General features: G+C 44.4%; 1 protein-coding gene across 1 annotated transcript in view; it reads right to left on the bottom strand.

Moving 5' to 3' along the window:
• Positions 1–6132: 6132 nt before the first annotated feature.
• Positions 6133–21137, bottom strand: part of nsrp1 (nuclear speckle splicing regulatory protein 1) — a 36952-nt gene continuing 21947 nt past the window's right edge. Inside the window, exons 3-7 of the mRNA XM_078422340.1 lie at positions 15525–15581; positions 14472–14600; positions 14008–14215; positions 12637–12748; positions 6133–7313 (exon numbers count right to left, since the gene is read on the bottom strand). Of these exons, the coding sequence (XP_078278466.1) occupies positions 6257–7313; positions 12637–12748; positions 14008–14215; positions 14472–14600; positions 15525–15581 (1563 nt within the window). The 3' untranslated portion in view covers positions 6133–6256. The remainder of the gene's footprint in view (positions 7314–12636; positions 12749–14007; positions 14216–14471; positions 14601–15524; positions 15582–21137) is intronic.

Here is a 21137-nt window from a genome sequence, read left to right as displayed (position 1 = left end):
CTGGAATCATTTTACATGATTAAATAAAGTTTATCATTTCCATTAGTTAGCATTGACACTTTGTCAACCTCGCACATTTCCACTTCAAGTAGAAATCACAGGCACTCAAGTAAATTCGTGCTCAAGAGTTTAATATTTTAGAATCAGCAAATTGGAATTTTCATTCCAACATCTGGCACACTGTAATCATGTATTGTTTTTCCACTGGATAGCACGCAACAGAAGCTTTTCACTAAACGTTATTCTCTTGTCATCTATCTATATACTATAAATGGACTGATTGTAATCATGTATTGTCTTTCCACTGAATGGTTAGCACGCAACAAAAGCATTTCACTGTACCTCAGTACACGTGACAATAAACTAAACTCAAACTCAATACTCGTTTTCATAACCAGACATCCGTTTTAAAAATCTACCTGGTCTTGTTTCAAGTTCACTCCCTCCCACTCTCCACCTAGGGTCAGGGTCAGGGTCAGACTGGGTCTGAAGAAGGGTCCCGACTCGCCCACTCTATCTCTAACCCAACCCAGTTTCTTCCCAGCTGTTATCAGGCAACTGAACCGTCCTACCACAACCAGAGAGCAGTCCTGAACTACTATCTACCTCTTTGGTGACCCTCGGACTATCCTTAAATCGGACTTTGCTGGCTTTACCTTGCACTAAACATTATTTCCTTATCATGTATCTGTACACTGTAAATGGCTCGATTGCAATCATGTATAGTCTTTTGCTGACCGGATAGCACGCAACAAAAGCTTTTCACCGTTCCTCTGCACACGTGACAATAAACTAAACATCTCTCCCGGTCTCCCACCCGAGCCGCCCTTCACCTTCCCCAACCTCTGTACACTCATCTCCCATCCTCAAGACTCTAATTTCCTTTTTATTCATGGACATAAGTTTAAGGTGAGAGGGGAAAGATTTAATAGGAACCCGAGGAGCAACTTTTTTTTTTTATGCACAGAGGGTGGTGGGTGTATGGAACGAGCTGCAAGAGAAGATAGTTGAGGCAGAGACTAACCCAACGTTTAAGAAACAGATAGGTACATGGATAGGACAGGTTTGGAGGGATATGGACCAAACGCGGGCAAGTGGGACTAGTGCAGATGGGCTGTAGTTGGTCAGCATAGGCAAGTTGGGCCGAAGGGCCTGTTTCCATGCTGTGTGACTCTACCTGTAGTTTCCTGAATCGCTACCTACTGCCGAGTAATTTCCACCAGAATAGTATTCATTTCAGTCGGCATTACATTTAGATAAAAAGATCACCAAAGTTAAAAAATAAACATTATTAACAAATGAGGTGGTTCATTGGACTTTATCCTGTACTAATTGCTCTTCCCTTTATTCTGTAACTATACACTATGGACGGTTTGATTATAATTATGTACAGTCTTCCCACTGACTGGATAACAGGCAACAACAAAAACTTTTCACTGTACCTCAGCACACATGACAAAAAACTAAGTAAATTAAATAGACATCAAGCTGTTCATCTTGTGATGATCCGCCGTAGATACCAACAGCAAGGAATGATATTCATTCCAGAAGATAAACACAAAAAGCTGGAATAACTCAACGGGACAGGAAGTGTTTCTGGAGAGAAGGAATTGGTGACGTTTCAGGTTGAGACCCTTCTTCAGTATAAGAAGGGACTTGACCTGAATCGTCATCCATTCCTTCTCTCCAGAGATACTGCCTGTCCCGCTGAGTTACTCCAGCATTTTGTGTCGATCGTTGGTATAAACCAGCATCTGCAGTTCCTTCCTGCACATATGCATACTCGCATCATTTTGGCTACAAAGCACTAGGACCAAGCATCTCAACACTTCTGTTCGGTCTGCACCTTAATCGTTTTCAATTAGAACAAAACCTTCATAGAGAGGAATAGCAGTTGATAGCTGGAAGGAAGGCCACAGAGACTGGGTGAACTGTGGTGTTAGTTGTAGTTTTAGAGATGCAGTACGGAAACAGGCCCTTCGGCCCACCGTGTCCACACCGTGCAGCGATCCCCGCACATTAACACTATCCTACACAGGCTGGGGACAATTTACATTTATACCAAGCCAATTAACCTACAAATCAGTACGTCTTTGGAGTGTGGGAGGAATCTGAAGAACTTGGAGAAAACCCACACAGGTCACATGGAGAACATACAAACTCCATGAAGACAGCACCCGTAGTCAGGATCGAACCCGGGACCCGGGTCTCTGGCACTGAGAGGCAGCAACACTACCGCTGTGCCACCGTGCCTCCCCTGGTTCTTTATATTGAACGAGGCAGGCAAGTGAAAACTTGGCAGTTATTCAAGATGAAATGAAAGGAAGGTGCTTTGAGAAGAGGAGATAGATGAGTCAAGTGGATATCATGAACTGAACTGAAAACCATTTGGCCCATCATCTATCTCCACACAGATAAAAGAGCTATACACAATCTAATTCCTAGTTAGTCATAGAGCCATACAACTAAGAAACAGGCCCTTCAGCTCAACATGTGTAGGGGGAAAAAACTGGATGCTGGTTTAAATCGAAGGTAGACACAAAATGCAGGAGTAACTCAACAGGTCCAGCGCCATCTCGGGAGAGAAGGAATTAGTGGCATTTCGAACCGAAACGTCACCCATTCCTTCTCTCCCGAAATGCTGCCTGACCTGTTGAGTTACTCCAGCATTTGTGTCTACCTTCAGCTCAACACTTCTATGCCGATCAAGGTGCTTTATCTAAGCTCGTAGGTCCACATCCTCTAAACATTTCCTCTCCATGTACCTGTCCAAATGACTTTTAAACGTTCTGATGGTACCTGCCTTCACGGCTTCCTCTGACAGCTCTTTCTATATACCTGTATGAAAAAGTTGGCCCTTGGGTTCCTAATAAATCTTTCCACTCTCACCTTGAACTATGCCCTCTAGATCTTGATTCCCCTGGGTAAGGGAAAAAGACTGTACATTCACCCTGTCTATGAGTTTCATTGCACCTCGGCCCACGTGACAATAAACTAAACTAAAAATAACAATAATGCCTCTCACAGAAACATAGAAAACAGTTGCAGGAGGAGGCCATTCGGCCCCTTGAGCCAGCACCGCCATTTAATATGATCATGGCTGATCATCCAAAATCAGTCCCCCGCTCCCGCTTTTCCCCCACATCCCTTGATTCCATTATCCCCAATATCTAACTCCCTCTTGAAAACACCCAGTGAATTGGCACTCATGACTTCATACACCTTGTGGGGTTGGGGATGAAGCTGGGTTCGACAATGATGCCACCAACACTCACAGTGGGGGTGAACTCACGTGATATGGTTTATTTACACCGGTAAGTGCAGGTCCACACGGGAGCGCTGTCCCTCACCGGCAGGCACATGTGGTGAGGCTCTGGAGATCTCGGCCTTGTGCTGGCAGCTCAGTCCTGGTCTGCGAGGCGGCGTGGAGATCTCAGGCTTCCCTCTGCAGTTCACCCTTGCCTTGAGAGGAGGCCCTGCCGGTCTCGGGTTTATCCTGGCAGCTCAGCTTTGGGCTTGAAGGGGTAGCAATGGCAGTCTGTGTTATCCTGACAGCCCAGTCTTTGCCTGTGTGTGTGCGTGTGCGTGTGTGTGGGAGCAGTCCCATGTTGTACGCAGGTAGGAAGAGACACTGGTGTCTCAGGCCTACCCTGACCACTCAGTCTTAGCCTCAGTAGAGGCGCTGGCTGTCTAGGGCTTCTTCCCGGCTGTCTTTTATTCAGAGTAGGGATGTCAAGAACCAGAGCATGTAGTTTTTATGTGAGAGGGGAAAGATTTAATATGAACCACAGGGTATATGGATCGAGCTGCCACAGGAGGTAGTTGAGGCAAATAATACAACATTTAAAAGACATTTGGACAGATACTTGCATAGGACAGGTTTGGAGGGATATGGACCAAACACAGGCAGATGAGACGTGTAGATGAGGCATGCTGGTTGGCATGGGCAAGTTGGGCCGAAGGGCCCATTTCCACACTGTATCACTCTATCTGTAGTTTCCTGTATCTAGTTATACCCCAGTAATTTCCATCAGAATAGTATTAATTTCAGTCAATATTATATTTAGCAAAAATAAAAGACACAAAGCTTAGTGGGTCAGGCAGCATCTCTGGAGAACATGGATGGATAGACATTTTTGGTCAGATCCTTGTTTAGTTTTTTAGTTGAGAGATGTGCCCGTTGGCCCACTGAATCTACGCCAACCAGCAATCCCCACACACTAACACTACCCTACGCACACGAGGAATAATTTACAATTTTACCGAAGCCAATTAACCTACAAACCTGTACAAAATGCTGGAGTAACTCAGCAGGTCAGGCAGCATCTCAGGAGATCTCCCGAGATACTGCCTGACCTGCTGAGTTACTCCAGCATTTTGTGAATAAATACCTTCGATTTGTACCAGCATCTGCAGTTATTTTCTTATACAAACCTGTACATATTTGCAATGTAGTTCAGACTGATTGTAGTAGGAGGGATAATATGTGTATTAGATGCAATGATCCTGTGCATTAGATGCAACTTAGCACACCCATATAAATTCATTAAATGCACTAAATAAAGAGTAAGCCACCAAATATATCACCTAGACATTTGATACAGGCCATCATTTAGATTAGTTTAGAGATACAGGGTGGAAACAGGCCCTTCGGCCCACCGAGTCCGCGCCGACCAGCGATCCCCTCACATTAACACTATCCTACACACACCGGGGATAATTTACATTTACACCAAGCTAATTAACCTACAAACCTGTAGGTCTTTGGAGTGTGTGAGGAAACAGAAGATGTCGGCAAAACCCCAAGCAAGTCACAGGGAGAACGTACAAACTCCCTACAGATAGCACCCGTAGTCGGGATTGAACCCGGGTCTCTGGCGCTGCAAGCACTGTAAGACAGTCACTCTATGACTGTGCTACCGTGCCGCCCGATTCATGAAGCCTTCCGTCTAATAGGATGCATGACTAATCGCTATGATGCCAGGCATGATCTTCAAAACCAGAACAGCTTCTGCTATGACCTCTTCAGCTAAAGAGATTCAAATTGTTGAAAATATACTTACCAGAGAAAGATATTACTTCAATGAAAACCTTCGAACCAAGAGTGTAAGAAGGAACTGCAGATGCTGGTTTACACCTGACGGACACAAAAAGCTGGAGCAACTCTGCAGGACAGGCAGCGTCTCTGGAGAGAAGGAATGGGTGATGTTTTGGGTCGAGACCCTTCTTCAGGCTGAGATTCAGGGGAGTGGGACACCCAATGCAAGCAATCCAACCCTTCCAACCAAGTGTATGGTACCTGCTATTAAACTTGAGAGATCTGCTGAGCTTCAGTGTATTACTTCAGTCACAAATCATGAGTTCTAAAACATCTTCCTTATCAACGAATATCATACTTATAGAAAGACCCAATTGAGATTTCTCCTCACATTTTAATAGGGAATTCTTTTCCAAACAATTTTACATTAGCAGCTACGACTTCTCTATATGTTAATACTGCTGCATTTTTTATATTTTAAGAGTAAAGCAGAAATGTTATATTGTAATAACTAATCAATTTTGCTCCATTAAAATTTCTGATAAGATTGGAAACAATCATGGACTTGTCCCACCCCGGTCATTCCTTCTTCTCCCCACTCCCATCCGCCAGAAGGTGCAGAAGCTTGAAATCGTGCACCACCAGACTCGGGAACAGCTTCTTCCCCTCTGTTATCAGGCTTCCTTCCATAAGCTAGGATACTGTCCAATTCACCTCTACCCCATTGCGGACATAGGACTTTGGCTCTGGAAATCTTTGCCACAGGAGGCTGTGGAGGACAAGAATGGATATTTCTAAAGCAGAGATAGATAGATTCTTGATTAGTCCGTTTGTCTGGGGTTACGGGGAGAAGGCAGGAGAACGGGGTTAGGAGGGAGAGATAGATCAGACATAATTGAATGGCGAAGTAGACTTGATGGGCCCAATGGCTTAATTCTGCTCCTATCACTTATGACCTTCTGACCTCAGTACACATGACAATAATAAATGTGAACCTAAACAACAAAGTGAGTGGTTTGCCATAAATACCCAGATCTTTATGCTTGAGTGCTGATTTAAAAGTGATAGTTTACATAATTTCACAAAGCCTTGGCTTGCTAGTCGGTATTTTTAATGGTTACTGTATTCCATACAAGACCACAAAAAAAAACGTAAAACAATTATGTGTGCATATACTTGAACTGAAGATTTTTTGGGGGTAGAAAGTCTAGAATAAAACTAGTCGTTTTCCTCTGGTTCGATATATGCCTTTGTTGAGGACCTGTTCATCTGCCTGGCCAGATATCGCTCTTTTGCCGACGTAATCGTCTCTTGATTGCTGCGTTTGACAAATTTGCTGACCTGCTGAGAGTGTGCAGTTCCATTTGTCTCCGTCTCCAAGTCACCTTTCAATACTTGTTTACTGGACAAATTCAAATTCTTTTCCTGGTCCTCTGTATCGTTGAGCTGCATGTTCCCTTGCTCACCCTTCTCCTCTGACCTGGGCCTCTTGTGATGCTCTTCCTTGGACCTCTCTTTATCTGAAGCGTTCCCGGAACTATCTTCCTTGCTTTCACTGTGCCCGTATTTCCGATCAACTGGCTCACACGTGTCTGCTCCCGTTTCCCGGATATCCCTGTCCCGGTTTCTCTCTTCTTGTTCTTCATTCTCGTTCTTCTTTTCTTCCTTTCTTCTCCCATCTCTCGCTGGGTATTTTTCCGTTTTGTTTCTCTCTCGTTCTTTGAACTTCTCCTCTCTCGCTTGGTCATCTCTAGGTCTTTCTCCGTAATCCCGTGATCTCTCGTCCCAGCCACTGCTGTGGTCTCTCGATTTCTCCTCCTTGAATTTTCTCTCTTTGTTGTCCTGATACCTGTCTCGGTCCCTTTCTTTTCTTGAATGGTCTTTTTCTCTGTGCTTTTCCTTTGCACGCTTGTGGCTTGATCGTTCCCCACTTCTGCTTCTTTTCTCCGCATCTCGTTGAGTCTTGGAGTAGCTCTTGCCTTTCTCGCTTCTGCCCTCTCTGGATGAATGGCCCTCACGTTGACTTTGCTCTTCGTCACTGGAAGATTCCGCATGTCTTCTGTATTGACGACTCCTGGCTTTGTCTTCGTTGGTGTCGGAGTTGCCGCCATCATTTCTTGCTTTGGAAGGCAGTTGCTTCTGGCCGTGTTTAGTTTTGGTTTCATCGTCGCTGTCAGTGTCAAAGTCGGTGTCAGCATCGAGGTCTTGTTCCGGTTTGTTACCTGATAAACCATCGGGATCTTTACGTACATTATCCTCAGGTTCTTCTTTTATCCTGAGGAGAAAAATACATAATGTCAACTCATAGCAAAGTCAAGAAACGTGGAAGCTGTCTCCGAGTACATTTTATCTCTGTTTGCTTTGTCGTTACCTTCTCCCAGCCAACAATGATCTATTCTACATTTTCCTTGATCTCCATTCCCTTTGCCCTGTTTTCACACCTTACACTTCCTAATCTATCTACCTCCCCCTTGACATCAGTCTGAAGAAGGGTCTTGACCCAAAACGTAACCCATTCCTTCTCTCCAGAGAAGCTGCTGGTTACTCCAGCATTCTATGTCTAAACCAGCATCTGCAGTTCCTTCATACACAAAACTGGAAGCTTATTTTTTTAAATTACATTGGTAAATATGAAGTGGATGATGGAATTATCAAAATTATGTGCTATGAAAAATCTTTAATAAATGCTTTTTTTTCATTATCAAGTAACCAAGAAATTTTAAGACAATCTTTCCAAATTGCCATGCAGTTTCCCAGTAAATTCTTCCTCTCAGCTTAAACCCATGTCCTCTTGTTCTTGCTCCCCTTACTCTGGGCAAGAGACTGTGCATCTACCCAATCTACTCCTCTCATGATCTTTTACTCCTCCAGAAGATCACCCCTCATCCTCCTGCGCTCCATGGAATAAAGTCCAAGCCTGTCCCAACCTTTCCCTGTAGCTCAGGGCTTCAAGTCCTGGTTTGAAATATTATTTTGTCAACATCTTTAGAAATATTTCAATTTTAGTAATGATTTAAGCATGATGAACAATTTATGTTTCTCTCCATCAAGAATCACACTCAAACTGAAAATATAACACAAAACCAGCAGCCAGAGGCTTTAAACTAAGATACTTTCAAATGCAAGAGATTACACAGATGGTTTTTGAATGCATCCATTTTTGGAAAATTACACGATCAAGGTAGAGGAGGATAATTCTGTAAAATCCATCAGGTTTTAGCTCTCTGCACTCCCAAACGTGACCACGCTTGGAAAATAATTATTTTATATCCCACTAAATTAAACAAGAAAGATTAGGTTCCCATTAGTAGGGATGTTAGTGCTGGACAACTACATTAAGTTTCATTAATGGGCATTAATGGAAAGTCGAGAATGTTCTGTCCATCGGGTTAAAATCCTGCTCTGGACTAACACATAAACCTTGTGTATACACCACAAAATTCATAGAAACATCGAAAATAGGTGCAGGAGTCGTCCATTCGGCCCTTTGAGCCAGCACTCCCATTCCATATGATCATGGCTGATCATCCAAAATCAGTACCTCGTTCCTGCTTTCTCCCCGTAGCCCTTGATTCCGTTAGCCCTAAGAGCTATATCTAACTCTCTCTTGAAAACACCCAGTGAATTGGCCACGGCCCTCTGTGGCAGAGAATTCCACAGATTCACAGGGATTCAAACCAAATTCATTTGGTCAGGCACATGCTTGACATTTTGGACCTATGACTTTCTAGGTGGCTGCTGTGAAGACTCCAGGTTTCTAATTAAAGCCTGCCGTCAATATGCAGTTGAATCTATTAAGAAGCTACCTATTCCAAGATACAGCATAGAACGCCACAGGAGCTCCTCCTTCCCTGTGGCCATCAAACTGTACAACTCCCACTGCTCCTGTCATGGGGTAGACAGAGACTGACTTCCCAATCTTCACACATCCCCCAAGCCTTTCCACTTCTCATTTTAATTTAATGTTTCATGTATTGTGTGTTTTTTTTATGACTGTTTGCAGATCGATTTCCCTCCTGGGATAAATAAAGTTCTATCGTATCACATGGTACTGTGTACAGCGAGATTCATTTGGATGGTAAATGTTTGATCAAGACCCTTGCTCGAGGGCACCAGGTGAAGACACCAGGTTGAAGGCCCAGCTCGATGTTGTGCAACAGGGCGGTTGTGAACTTTCCCTGTTTCACCCTCAGCCTAATGTTTCAGAACTGGTTGCTCTGCCAATCTAAACAAAAAACAATTTCAGTGACAATCAACTTTGTTTTCCCCTGTTCTAATGTGCCAATTTGGAACCAAATGTCTTTTACAATGTCACTGCCAGCCAAATGGAGAAACAAAGAAACGGCAGATGTTGAACTCTTGAGCAAAACACATGTAGGAGGGTGCAGACCTAAAACGTCAGGTATCCATGGCCTACTCAGGTGCTCCAGCACTTTGTGCTTTGCCCATTTCTCGCCAACTATTGCTGTGGAGAAGATTTCACATAATTGATGTATCTACCGAGGAATGTTAATTATGTAGAGAGATTATTTTATATTAATCATTTTCTCCTGTAATAACTTTCTATTCAAAACCCTCATCATCTGGTGATCACGTCAAGAATGGTTCTGGATGTTTAACTTCAAATTAACTTTACTGAGTGTTAGATTCTCAGCTGGTCTAATACAGTGCTCCCCGGCTGATGATGCTTCGACTTACAATAGTTCGACTGCGATGGTGCAATCGGCAGTGAGCCGCAGCGAGCCTCTGGCCACGTGATCGCGTGTATTAGAAGTATTTCGACTTACGATGTTTTCAGTTTCCAATGGGTTTCTCGGAACAGAACCCCATCGTACGTTGAGGAGCGCCCGTACAAATAGGGCCTCATGGTGGCACAGCAGTAAAGTTGCTGCCTCACAGTGCCAGGGACCCATGTTCCATCCTAACTACGGGTGCTGTCTGTACGGAGTTTGTATGTTCTCACTGTGACTGCATGGGTTTTCTTCGGGTGCTCTGGTTTCCTCCCACACTCCAAAGACGTGCAGGTTTGTGGGTTAATTGCCCTCTGTAAACTGCCCGTAGTGTGTAGGACAGAACTTGTGTACGGGGAGATCGCTGGTCGGCGTGGACTTGGTGGGTCTATCTCCATGTTATATCTCTAAACTAAATATGCCAGGAGGCAAATTAAAAAAACAAAGGTTCACACCAGGATGTTTATTTCATTCCAATGCAAATCCCTTCTCTTGTACATCCAGCCAACTCTGTGGTCAGCTGGTAAGAATATAAATGTTTACCATCCAAATAAATCTCCCAGCACACTCAGATGACTGCTGCAACTCTGCTGCAAAGTGACACCTGGCATCAAGCTGAAACTCTGGCGTAAACAACATTATAATTGCAACTTTCATATTTGTTTAACCAAATCTAACTTTAAAATCAACACCGAACCTCAGAGTAGTGGAATATTCCAATCAGTAAAGTTATACAGAACTCCATAGTTAATTGAAAATAGACACAAAATGCTGGAGCAACCCAGCGGGACGGGCAGCATCTCTGGAGAAAAGGAATGGGTGATGTTTCGGGTGGAGACCCTTCGTGAGTCTGTAGAGGTCGGCATGGACACAGTGGGCCAAAGGGGCCTGTTTCCATGCTGTATCTTTAAACAAATCTTTAGTTGGAAAAGATCAGCAGCATTAATTTTTGGCAAGCGGCAATTATCAAAAATAATCCTGATTAAATGGTTTCCTGTATTTTGCACAAGTCTGTCATTTATGAACTCATTGGTTTTGCTGATTCAAGTGAAGTAACGTCACATAGGAACATAGAACAGTGCAGCACCGACCGGAACAGGTCCTTTGGCCCACAATGTCCATGCCAAACATAATGTCAGGGGAAACTAATCTCCTCTGCCTGCACGTGATCCATATCCCTCCATATCCATATGCCTATCCAAAAACATCTTAAACACCACTATCGTATCTGCATCCAGCACTTGACGATCAAGTTTGCAACTTGCAGAAGCAATACAGTTATGCATCTTGTGTAGGAAGGAACTGCAGATCCTGGTTTAAACATAAGATGGACACAAAATCCTGCAGTAACTCAGCGGGACAGGCAGCATTTCTGGAGAGAAGGAATTGGTGATGTTTCAGGTCAAGACCCTTCTTCAGACTGAAAGTCATGGGAAAGGGAAACGAGAGATATAGACTATGATGTAGAGACCGACCGATAAGGAACAAGCGAATGAAAGATATGCAAAAAAAGTAACGCTGATAAAGTAAACAGGCCATTGTTAGCTGCAGCTAGGTGAGAACAAACGCAGGTGTGACTTGGGTGGGGGAGGGATGGAGAGAGAGGGAATGCCAGGGTTGCTTGAAGTTAGAGAAATCAATATTCATACCACTGGGGTGGAAGCTGCACAAGCAAAATATGAGGTGCTGTTCCTCTAATTTGTCTGTGGCCTCACTCTGACAGTGGAGGAGGCACAGAACAGCAAGGTCAGTGTGGGAATGGGAGGGGGAATTAAAATGTCAGCAATATTCTGCTAGATCAAGCCACCGACTGACCACGACTAATACTGGATTGTAGTACTCACTCACATCAAGGGCTGTGCCCTCCATTTTAATCATGAACCCAACCAAGGACTCCGCAATCTGGTACTGTTATTGGTGCACTACTGGCACTGGTACCAGGATACCAGGAGTTTGGGCACCATCTCTGGTACTGTTATTGGTGCACTACTGGCACTGGTACCAGGATACCAGGAGTTTGGGCACCATCTCTGGTACTGTTATTGGTGCCCAAACTACTGGCACTGGTACCAGGATACCAGGAGTTTGGGCACCATCTCTGGTACTGTTATTGGTGCCCAAACTACTGGCACTGGTACCAGGATACCAGGAGTTTGGGCACCATCTCTGGTACTGTTATTGGTGCACTACTGGCACTGGTACCAGGATACCAGGAGTTTGGGCACCATCTCTGGTACTGTTATTGGTGCACTACTGGCACTGGTACCAGGATACCAGGAGGTTGGGCACCATCTCTGGTACTGTTATTGGTGCACTACTGGCACTGGTACCAGGATACCAGGAGTTTGGGCACCATCTCTGGTACTGTTATTGGTGCACTACTGGCACTGGTACCAGGATACCAGGAGTTTGGGCAGAGATAGATAGATAGATTCTTGATTAGTACGGGTGTCATGGGTTATGGGGAGAAGGCAGGAGAATGGGGTTAGGAGGGAGAGATAGATCAGCCATGATTGAATGGCGGAGTAGACTTGATGGGCTGAATGGCCTAATTCTACTCCTATTCCTTATGACTTTTGTGACAGTGAAAAGCTCATGTTTGCATGCTATCCAGTCAAATCAAATCATACTATACGTGAGCACAATCCAGCCACACACAAGTATTACAGGTAGTGCAGAGAAAAATACCAGAGAAAACCCACGCAGGTCATGGGGAGAATGTACAAACTCTGTACAGACAGCACCCATAGTCAGGATGGAACCCGGGTCTCTGGCACTGTGAGGCAGTAACTCTACCCGCTGTATCACCGTGCCGTCCTTGAAGGTCAGGTTTGCCACTTGCAGAGGCAATGCAGTGATGCATCTTACCCTTTGCTTGCACGAATGCTGCACTCGGGAATAACCTCTTCACCCACTTGTTGATTCAAGAAGTGCCGGTAGAAACCACTCAGGTCTTTCTGTTTAGTCACGTCCAAAGAGGCTGGAAAAAACCAACACAAAGAAAGTTAAAATATATTTTATAACCGACCAACAACCTCCAGTACACACAAGAGACTGCAGATGAGAATGAAGAATGGCCTCGACCTGAAACGTCACCCATTCCCTTTCTCCAGAGATGCTGCCTGTCCTTTGAGTTACTGCAGCTTTTTGTGTCTATCTTCAGTGTAAACCAGCATCTGCTGTTCTTTCCTTCACAGACTGCAGATGCTAGTTTAGAAAACAAAGCTTCCAGTAGTTTGATTGACTGATTGAAAGTTACAGCATGGAAACAGACCCTTCGGCCCAGTGCGTCCACGTCGACCATCGATCACCCGTTCACATCAGTTCAACCTTTCTCCACTTTCTCATCCACTCCACACGCATTAGAGGCAATTCACATCGAGCCAATTAACCTACAACCTTGCACATCTTTGGGATGTGGGAGGAAACCGGAGAGCCCAGAGAAAACCCAAGCAGTCACAGGGAGAATGTGCAAACTCCACACAGACAGTAACCAAGGTCAGGATTGAACCCGAGTGTCTGGCACTGAGGCAGCAGCTCGAAGACAACTGCACCGCCCTAGGCTCAAAGAACACAACTTCTCCCAACTTCTTACTTGGAAAGTATCTACTCTGCAGAAACCTGCATCTTGCTGTACTGCAAGCAGTTCACTTCTTTTACACAAATTGATGGGAAGTAATCATTTTGACACTTATAGACTAACGCAAAAAACAAGAAAAAAAGTGGAATGGTTTTAACAAACACAGGCCGACCCTGGATACACACTCTTTCATTTTAACTACTGCCATGACTTCATTCTGGGAAGAAAATAGATGTATTTCCTTTGGAGCAGGGAACATTAAGAAGCTGCAGCCACATTTTGAAGCCAGTTTCTCATGTGAAGCAAAACTCTGACAGCATCATGTTCGCCAAAAATTAGCCATTTTACTAATGACGAGTCAGAGATCACACACATGTACATACACTCGCGTACATAGACACACGCACACATGTACATACTCACGCCGACACACACATGTATACACTCACGCACAGACACACTCACACATGTACACACTCACATCGACAGACACAAGCATGTACGTACACTCACGTACACAGACACACACACACACACAGGGACATATGCAAAGGCGCGCACCCAGACACACAGACAAACGCATACAGGAACATACGCAAAGACACGCATGCGGACAGACAGACACAGGCACACTGACACAGACAGACATGATAACTCACCCTCCATCGCTGCTTCTCTGCGTTCTTGCTCTTTCTCTTCAGCTCTTTCCTGGAGCTTCTTTTTATAAGCGGACGTGACAAATGAGTCTTTGTCCACGAACTTCTCTCCCTCGGCCTCTCGTTCACTTTGGATTTTACGCTCCGTCCTTCTATCTTGCTCCTTGTTACGCTCACCCACAGCTTTCATCAGGCTCTCGATGTACTTGGACTTGGTTGGGGGAAAACAGTAAGTTTGTTTTCAAATAAAATACATTGTTAAACATAAAATGTGCATTAAAAAATTCCCCAGAGCCAGCCGCCGGTGATTCACTCAGTGTGGGAACATTCACAACTTATCCGACTTCCTCGATGGACACGCGTAATTTCTCAAAATACTTCCGCAGAAAAAAAGGGCAATGAAATTTCTTCCATGAGAACACTTCAGCTGTGCAATTTGAGAATAACTTGACAATTAGCACATCTACCTGTTTGTTTGAACCAGACAGTGATTGTGTGTTGCTTTCCAGCTTCTTCTGCTGAAGATCATCATAAACACTGTCATATTCGTAGACTGTGGCGTCTTCTGCCAGCGCTTTTTGCATTTCCAATTTAGTCTATTTAAAAAAAGAGATACTGATCAAGCACTTCAACTGAAATTCATCGTGAGGGAAAAAAAAACAATCTTTTCTCACATCAATGCTTTAAGTATTTAGAAAACACCACGAAAATGGAAAGATATCCAAGGTATTGGTAGGATTCAATAACCTCCTCTCCCATCTCAACTAATCATGTATAGTCTTTCCACTAACTGGTTAGCACGCAACAATAAAGCTTTGCACTGTACCTTGGTACACGTGACAATAAACAAAACTGCCTGATTTCACAAATCGGTGGTGCAAAGGGAATTAGATGTGCTGGCGCACGATTCCCAAAAGGTTAATTTGCAAGTTGAATCGGTACTAAGGAAGGCAAACGCAATTCTAGCATTTATTTCAAGAGGGGTAGAATACAAAACAGGGGAGTAATGCTGAGGCCCTAAAAGGCGCTGGTCTAGGCCACATTTGGAGTATTGTGAGCAGTTTTGGGCCCCACATCGGAGGAAGGATATGCTGGCTCTGGAGAGGGTCCAGAGGACGTTTATGAAAACGCACATCTCCAGATTCAGGGAACTGAACTGTCCTCTCACCAGCTACTGTGTGGTCCTGACCTACCATCAACCTCACTGGAGATATTTGAACTATCTTTAATTGGACTTTATCTTGCACTAAATGTTGTACCCTTTGTCCTCTATGTGAACGGCTTGATTGTAATCATGGACAGACTTTTCTTTGACTGGACAACACAACCTTTCACTGTACACTGTACTGCACTGTTCTATGTTCAGTTTTGGAGACCTGTTATATAGCCACATATAAGATCTTGCATGATATTTAAACTGTAATACTGATTTTGCACCAGTCATACCACAGCGCTGTACTATTTAAATGGGGTGTTTCAAGTATGAATGTTACGCTGATAAAAGTAATACGATGTTATACCTGCTTCATCATCGACTTCTTCAGCGACTCCTTCTGAAGGTTCTCATTGACCGACGTCTGCAAGGAGAAAATAAATATGCTGAATAAAACTCAAAACTTGATCTTATGTCTTGTAATTAATTGTTAATATTTTAAACTGGACAACAGAAAAATGGGAACGTGCACGACTTTTTCAAATTTTTAACCATTGCACAAAAGCAGAAACACCAAGCATGTGAAAATGGTACAATTATTTTCATAGACACGTATACGGTTACGCGTGATGAAAATACCAACCAAGTCCCATTTTAGTGTACAGATAGTCACTGAGTGTTGGAGTAACTCAGCGGGTCAGGCAGCATCTGTGGAGAACATGGATAGGTGACGTTTCACAGAGTGCTGGAGTAACTCAGCGGGTCAGGCAACATTTCTGGTGAAAAAGGATGGGTAACGTTTTGGGTCAGGCTCCTTCTTCAGATTTCAGATTCACATTCAAAATTCCAGAATTATAGTTTAGTTTGGAGATACAGCATAGTAACAGGCCTCTTCAGCCCACCGAATCCTCACCAACCACCAGCTGGGTAATACTAGTTCTACGTTATTCCATGTTCTCATCCACACCGTGCGCACGAGGGGCGATTTACTGAGGCCAATTAACCTCAAACCCCTGCGGGATGTGGGACGATACCATGGTGCAAACTCAGGTGGTCACAGGGAGAGCATGCAGACTCCACACAGACAGTACCCAAGGTCAGGATCGAACCCGGGTCTTTGCCATCGTGAGGCAGCAGCTCTACCACCTGCACCACTGTACCAGTTGAACATTAAGATGTCTGTAAAGATCACCCACTTATGAGGCTCTGAAGTGATCAAAATGCTCAGATTCCAAGCACTAAATATGAATACATTCACCTAAAGGAATTCTTTATTTTCCCAGGGTGCTGTTTCTCATTTTTAATCAAAGTATTAAGCCACATTGTGAAAAAACTGATTTTAAAATTAAAGAAAATTTATATCATTTTTAAAAAAAAGCAGAATCACAACAACCGATGGAAACTTAAATATTCAAGAAATAATTTTAATTAAGTTAGAAGATTAGTTATATTTAGAAGCTCAGGTCTAGGTACATTTGTTTACTAGAAGATTTATCCACAAAATGCAATTGTTGGAATAATTAAACCAATGCTTCCATTAAAAGACACTAATGGTAGGATTGGTTTATTTATTCCAACAATTGCATTAGTAAAAGAGCGTACTACAACAGGTGCTGTCTGTACGGAGTTTACACGTTCTCCCCATGACCGCGTGGGTTTTCCCATGTGCTCCGGTTTCCTCCCACAATCCAAAGACGTGCAGGCTTGTAGGTTCTGAATATCAGTACGAAGAAGGGTCCAGACCCAAAACGTCACCCATTCCTTCTCTCCAAGGATGCAACCTGCCCTGCTGAGTTATTCCAGCATTTTGCGTCTCTCTTCAGGTTTGTAGGTTAATTGGCTTTGGTAAATTTTAAATTTGACCCTCGTGTTCATAAATTCCGGAGCAGGATTAGGCCATTCGGCCCATCAAGTCAGCTACACCATTCACTCATGGCTGATGTGTCGTGTGTGGGATAGTTAGTGTACGGGGATCGCTGGGCGGCGCCGACTCGGTGGGCCTGTTTCCACGCTGGATCTCTAAACTAAACAACCAATGGAAACTTAAATATTCGTTAGAATTTGAAATGAGTTACAAGATTAATTATATTTAGAAACTCAGGTCTAGATACAGTTGCGCACTAAAAAAATATCTAGAAAATAAAATTGTTGGAATAACAATACAATACAATACAATATATCTTTATTGTCATTGTACCCAGGGGTACAACGAGATTGGGAATGCGCCTCCCATACGATGCAATAATTTAAGTAATTTAGACAACAGCAACCCAACGAAACAAATGTACCAGTTTTAGACAGGGTAAAGTGCAAGTTGATCTATGCGTTGTGACCATCCGGCTCAGCAGGACCGGTTCATAGCAGCTATGGCCCTGGGGATGAAGCTGTTCCTGAGTCTGGAGGTGCGGGCGTAGAAGGCCTTGTATCGTCTGCCCGATGGAAGGAGTTCGAACAGACTGTTGCAGGGGTGTGAAGAGTCTTTGTGGATGCTGGTGGCTTTTCTCAGGCATCGTGTGTTGTAGATGCCCTCCAAGTCTGGTAGCTGTGTTCCGATGGCCCTCTGAGCTCTATGGACTACCCGCTGTAGAGCTTTCCTTTCTGCCTCCGTGCAGCTGAGGTACCACACAGGGATGCCATGCGTTAGGATGCTCTCTATGGTGCAGCGGTAGAATGTCGTCAGCAGCTGTTGGGGTAGACCAGACTTTTTCAGTGTTCTTAAGTAGAACAGTCTTTGTTGTGCCTTCTTGACCAGCGCAGCAGTGTTATTGGACCATGTTAGGTCCTCCGAAATGTGAGTGCCCAGAAACTTGAAGCTGGACACTCTCTCCACACTGTCCCCGTTGATAGAGATCGGGGCATATTCCCCGTTATGCGACCTACGGAAGTTGATGATCAGCTCCTTGGTCTTGCTGGTATTTAGGGACAGGTTGTTATCCGAGCACCAGTCCGCCAGGTTCTGCACCTCCGCTCTATAGTTTGTTTCATCCCCGTTGGTGATAAGCCCGATCACCGTTGTGTCGTCTGCAAACTTGACAATGGTGTTGGTGTCGAATGCAGGAACACAGTCGTGTGTGAAGAGGGAGTAGAGCATGGGGCTCAGAACACAGCCCTGTGGTGTGCCGGTACTCAGGGTGAAAGTGGAGGACAGGTGCGGGCCCATTCTCACTGCCTGCGGTCGTTCCAGCAGGAAGTCCAGGATCCAGTCACATAATGACGAGCTGAGGCCTAGCTGGTGGAGTTTGGTGATGAGCTTGGTGGGGATGACCGTGTTGAAGGCGGAGCTATAGTCTATGAATAGCATCCTCACGTACGTGCCCTGTCCCTCTAGGTGAGTCAGGACAGTGTGAAGAGCCAGAGAGATGGCGTCCTCTGTGGATCTATTTGCCCTGTATGCAAATTGATGTGGGTCGAGTGAGTCAGGGATGCTGGATTTGATGTGTGAGAGGACCAGCCTCTCAAAGCACTTCATGACTATCGGCGTTAGGGCAACTGGGCGGTAGTCGTTCAGGTTGGAGATCTTTGCTTTTTTCGGCACCGGAACTATGATAGCCGACTTCAGGCACTTGGGGACCGTAGCTAAAGATAATGACAGGTTAAAGATCCTGGTGGATACCTCAGCCAGCTGTTCAGCACAGTCCTTCAGTACCCTTCCTTGAACTCCATCCGGTCCTGCAGCCTTGCGTGGTTGACCCTTTGCAGAGCGCGTTGTACCTCCTGTGTGCTCAGTTGCAAGACCTGTCCCTCCGCCTCGGCTGGGGTTCTTCCACTCAAGGTGGTTTTGCCAGTTTCAAAGCGGGCAAAGAAGGTGTTAAGTTCGTTGGTCAGTGCCATATCGCTGTGGGGGCAGGCAGGGCTGCTCTTGTAGCCAGTGATGTCCCTGCCACCCTGCCACATGCTTCTGGTGTCCGTGGTGTTGAAGTGGTCTTCCACCCGTTGCCTATGGGTGTCTTTGGCCCTTTTAATACCTTTGTTCAGGTGTGATCTGGCAACACTGTATGCTGAAGTGTCACCAGATTTAAAGGCATTGTTGCGTGCCCTCAGCAGGTTCTGTACCTCCTTGTTCATCCAGGGTTTCCGGTTTGGGAACATCTTTATCTCCTTGTCCTCCGTGACATTCTCCACACAGCAGTTGATGTAGGAGAGCACAGTGGATGCGTATTCCTCCAAGTCTACCTCTGAACCGTAGGTGACCTGTTGTGCAAACAGGTCCCAGTCGGTGCGATTAAATGAACGTAATGCTTCCATTAAAAGTAATAGTTGTGCATGATTATATGGTTTACCCATGCACTAATGACAACACTATATCTACTCCACTGTAAGAGTATTGAGAATCCAGTTTCAGGCTTAGGTTCAGCATTGCAAGCAAGATCCTTATTTAAATAAACCAAATACTGCATTTTAATAAAATGTGCAATATATTAGAAAATGTTTTTTAGTTCATTCAACAAAACAAATTCAGTTCAAAGAGGACTTAATCTCCAGATTGTAGATATAAAAATATTCAGAACATTCTAAACCAACAGATTGATGTGTGTAAACTCCAAAAACACTTCACTGGCTCTCCAGTGATTTGGGACAATCTTAGTTTAGTTTAGAGCTACAGCACGGAATCAGGCCCTTCGGCCCACCAAATCCACGCCGACCAGCGAGCCCCGCACACTAGCACTATCCTGCACACTGGGGACAATTTACAATTTTTCCAACCCAATTAACCTACAAACCTGTACGTCTAGGGAGTGTGGGAGGAAACCGGAGCACCCGGAGAAAACCCACGCAGGTCACGAGGAGAACGTACAAACTCTGTACAGACAGCACCTGTAGTCAGGATCAAACCCAGGTCTCTGGCTCCATTAGTTAGTAGCTCTGCCGCTGCACCACCTAGATTAAATGTTTTAATGAAAGGACTATCTAAATCAAGCTGTTATTTTGGGCATGGGGTCACTGTGCCTGTGTATTTATTAAAATGGGATCAGCTAAATTTCAATCCTGGCTCAGGATTTAATTAAACCATTCTTTGGTCTCATAAAGTAATCGAGTGTGAAGATAGCATCTCTACCCAAACATGTAAAACAATTGAAGGCAGAAATACTAACGTTCTTGTTTATCGGTTTGCGGATCTCAGAAACAAACTTGTTTGGTGAGTTTATGTAGTCCATTAAATGGTAAGGCAGACAAAAGATAATGACACAAATATACATTTTGTTAAATACTACGACATCCAATCCTACCAATATGAAAGTTAGAAGTTTTGAAGAAGGGTCCCAACCTGAAATGTCACCCATTTTCCCCAGAGATGCTGCCTGACCCGCTGAGGTACTCCAGCACTTTGTGTATTTTTGGGTATAAACCAGCATCTGCAGTTCCTTTTTATTACGTTGAAACAGTTAGAATCTTGGCTCGGCTTTCTTTGCACAGTAGGGACGGGGCAGACGAATTTGAGTCGGGTTCCTTCTTCAGTCTGATGAAGTTTGGGAGAGAAAGCTAGAAAAGATTTCCCCTGCCTCAACAGACTACTCATATAATTTTAAAGAGCTCCATTAGGTCACTTTAATTTCATGTTTCATGTATACTCCAAAGATGTACAGGTATGTAGGTTAATTGGCTGGGCAAATGTAAAAATTGTCCCTAGTGGGTGTAGGATAGTGTTAGTGTGTGGGGATCGCTGGGTGGTGTGGACCCGGTGGGCCGAATGGCCTGTTTCTGCACTGTATCTCTAAATCTAAAAAAAAATCTAAAAATATTGTTGTGCCTTATAACTGTTAGCAGACCAATTTCCCTCCTCCATCAAATCTGTTAAAAACAGGTCTTCTTCTTTCATGTCCATCATCAATGTTTCAAATGTTGGGCCAGGCTCTTGCACAGTGGACAGCCTTCTCGTTTGTCACCGCTGGATCTTCCAGGCAGCGTGTTTCACCAAGTGGGCATCTTAGTAGGTGTGGCATGGATTGTACAGATGTTCCACATTCACATTCTGTGTGTG

The sequence above is a fragment of the Rhinoraja longicauda genome, chromosome 26 (genome assembly GCF_053455715.1).
Source record: "Rhinoraja longicauda isolate Sanriku21f chromosome 26, sRhiLon1.1, whole genome shotgun sequence".
Taxonomy (NCBI): Eukaryota; Metazoa; Chordata; class Chondrichthyes; order Rajiformes; family Arhynchobatidae; genus Rhinoraja; species Rhinoraja longicauda.
The sequence above is the reverse complement of the archived record's forward strand: the minus strand, read 5'-3'. Positions and strand labels throughout refer to the sequence as shown.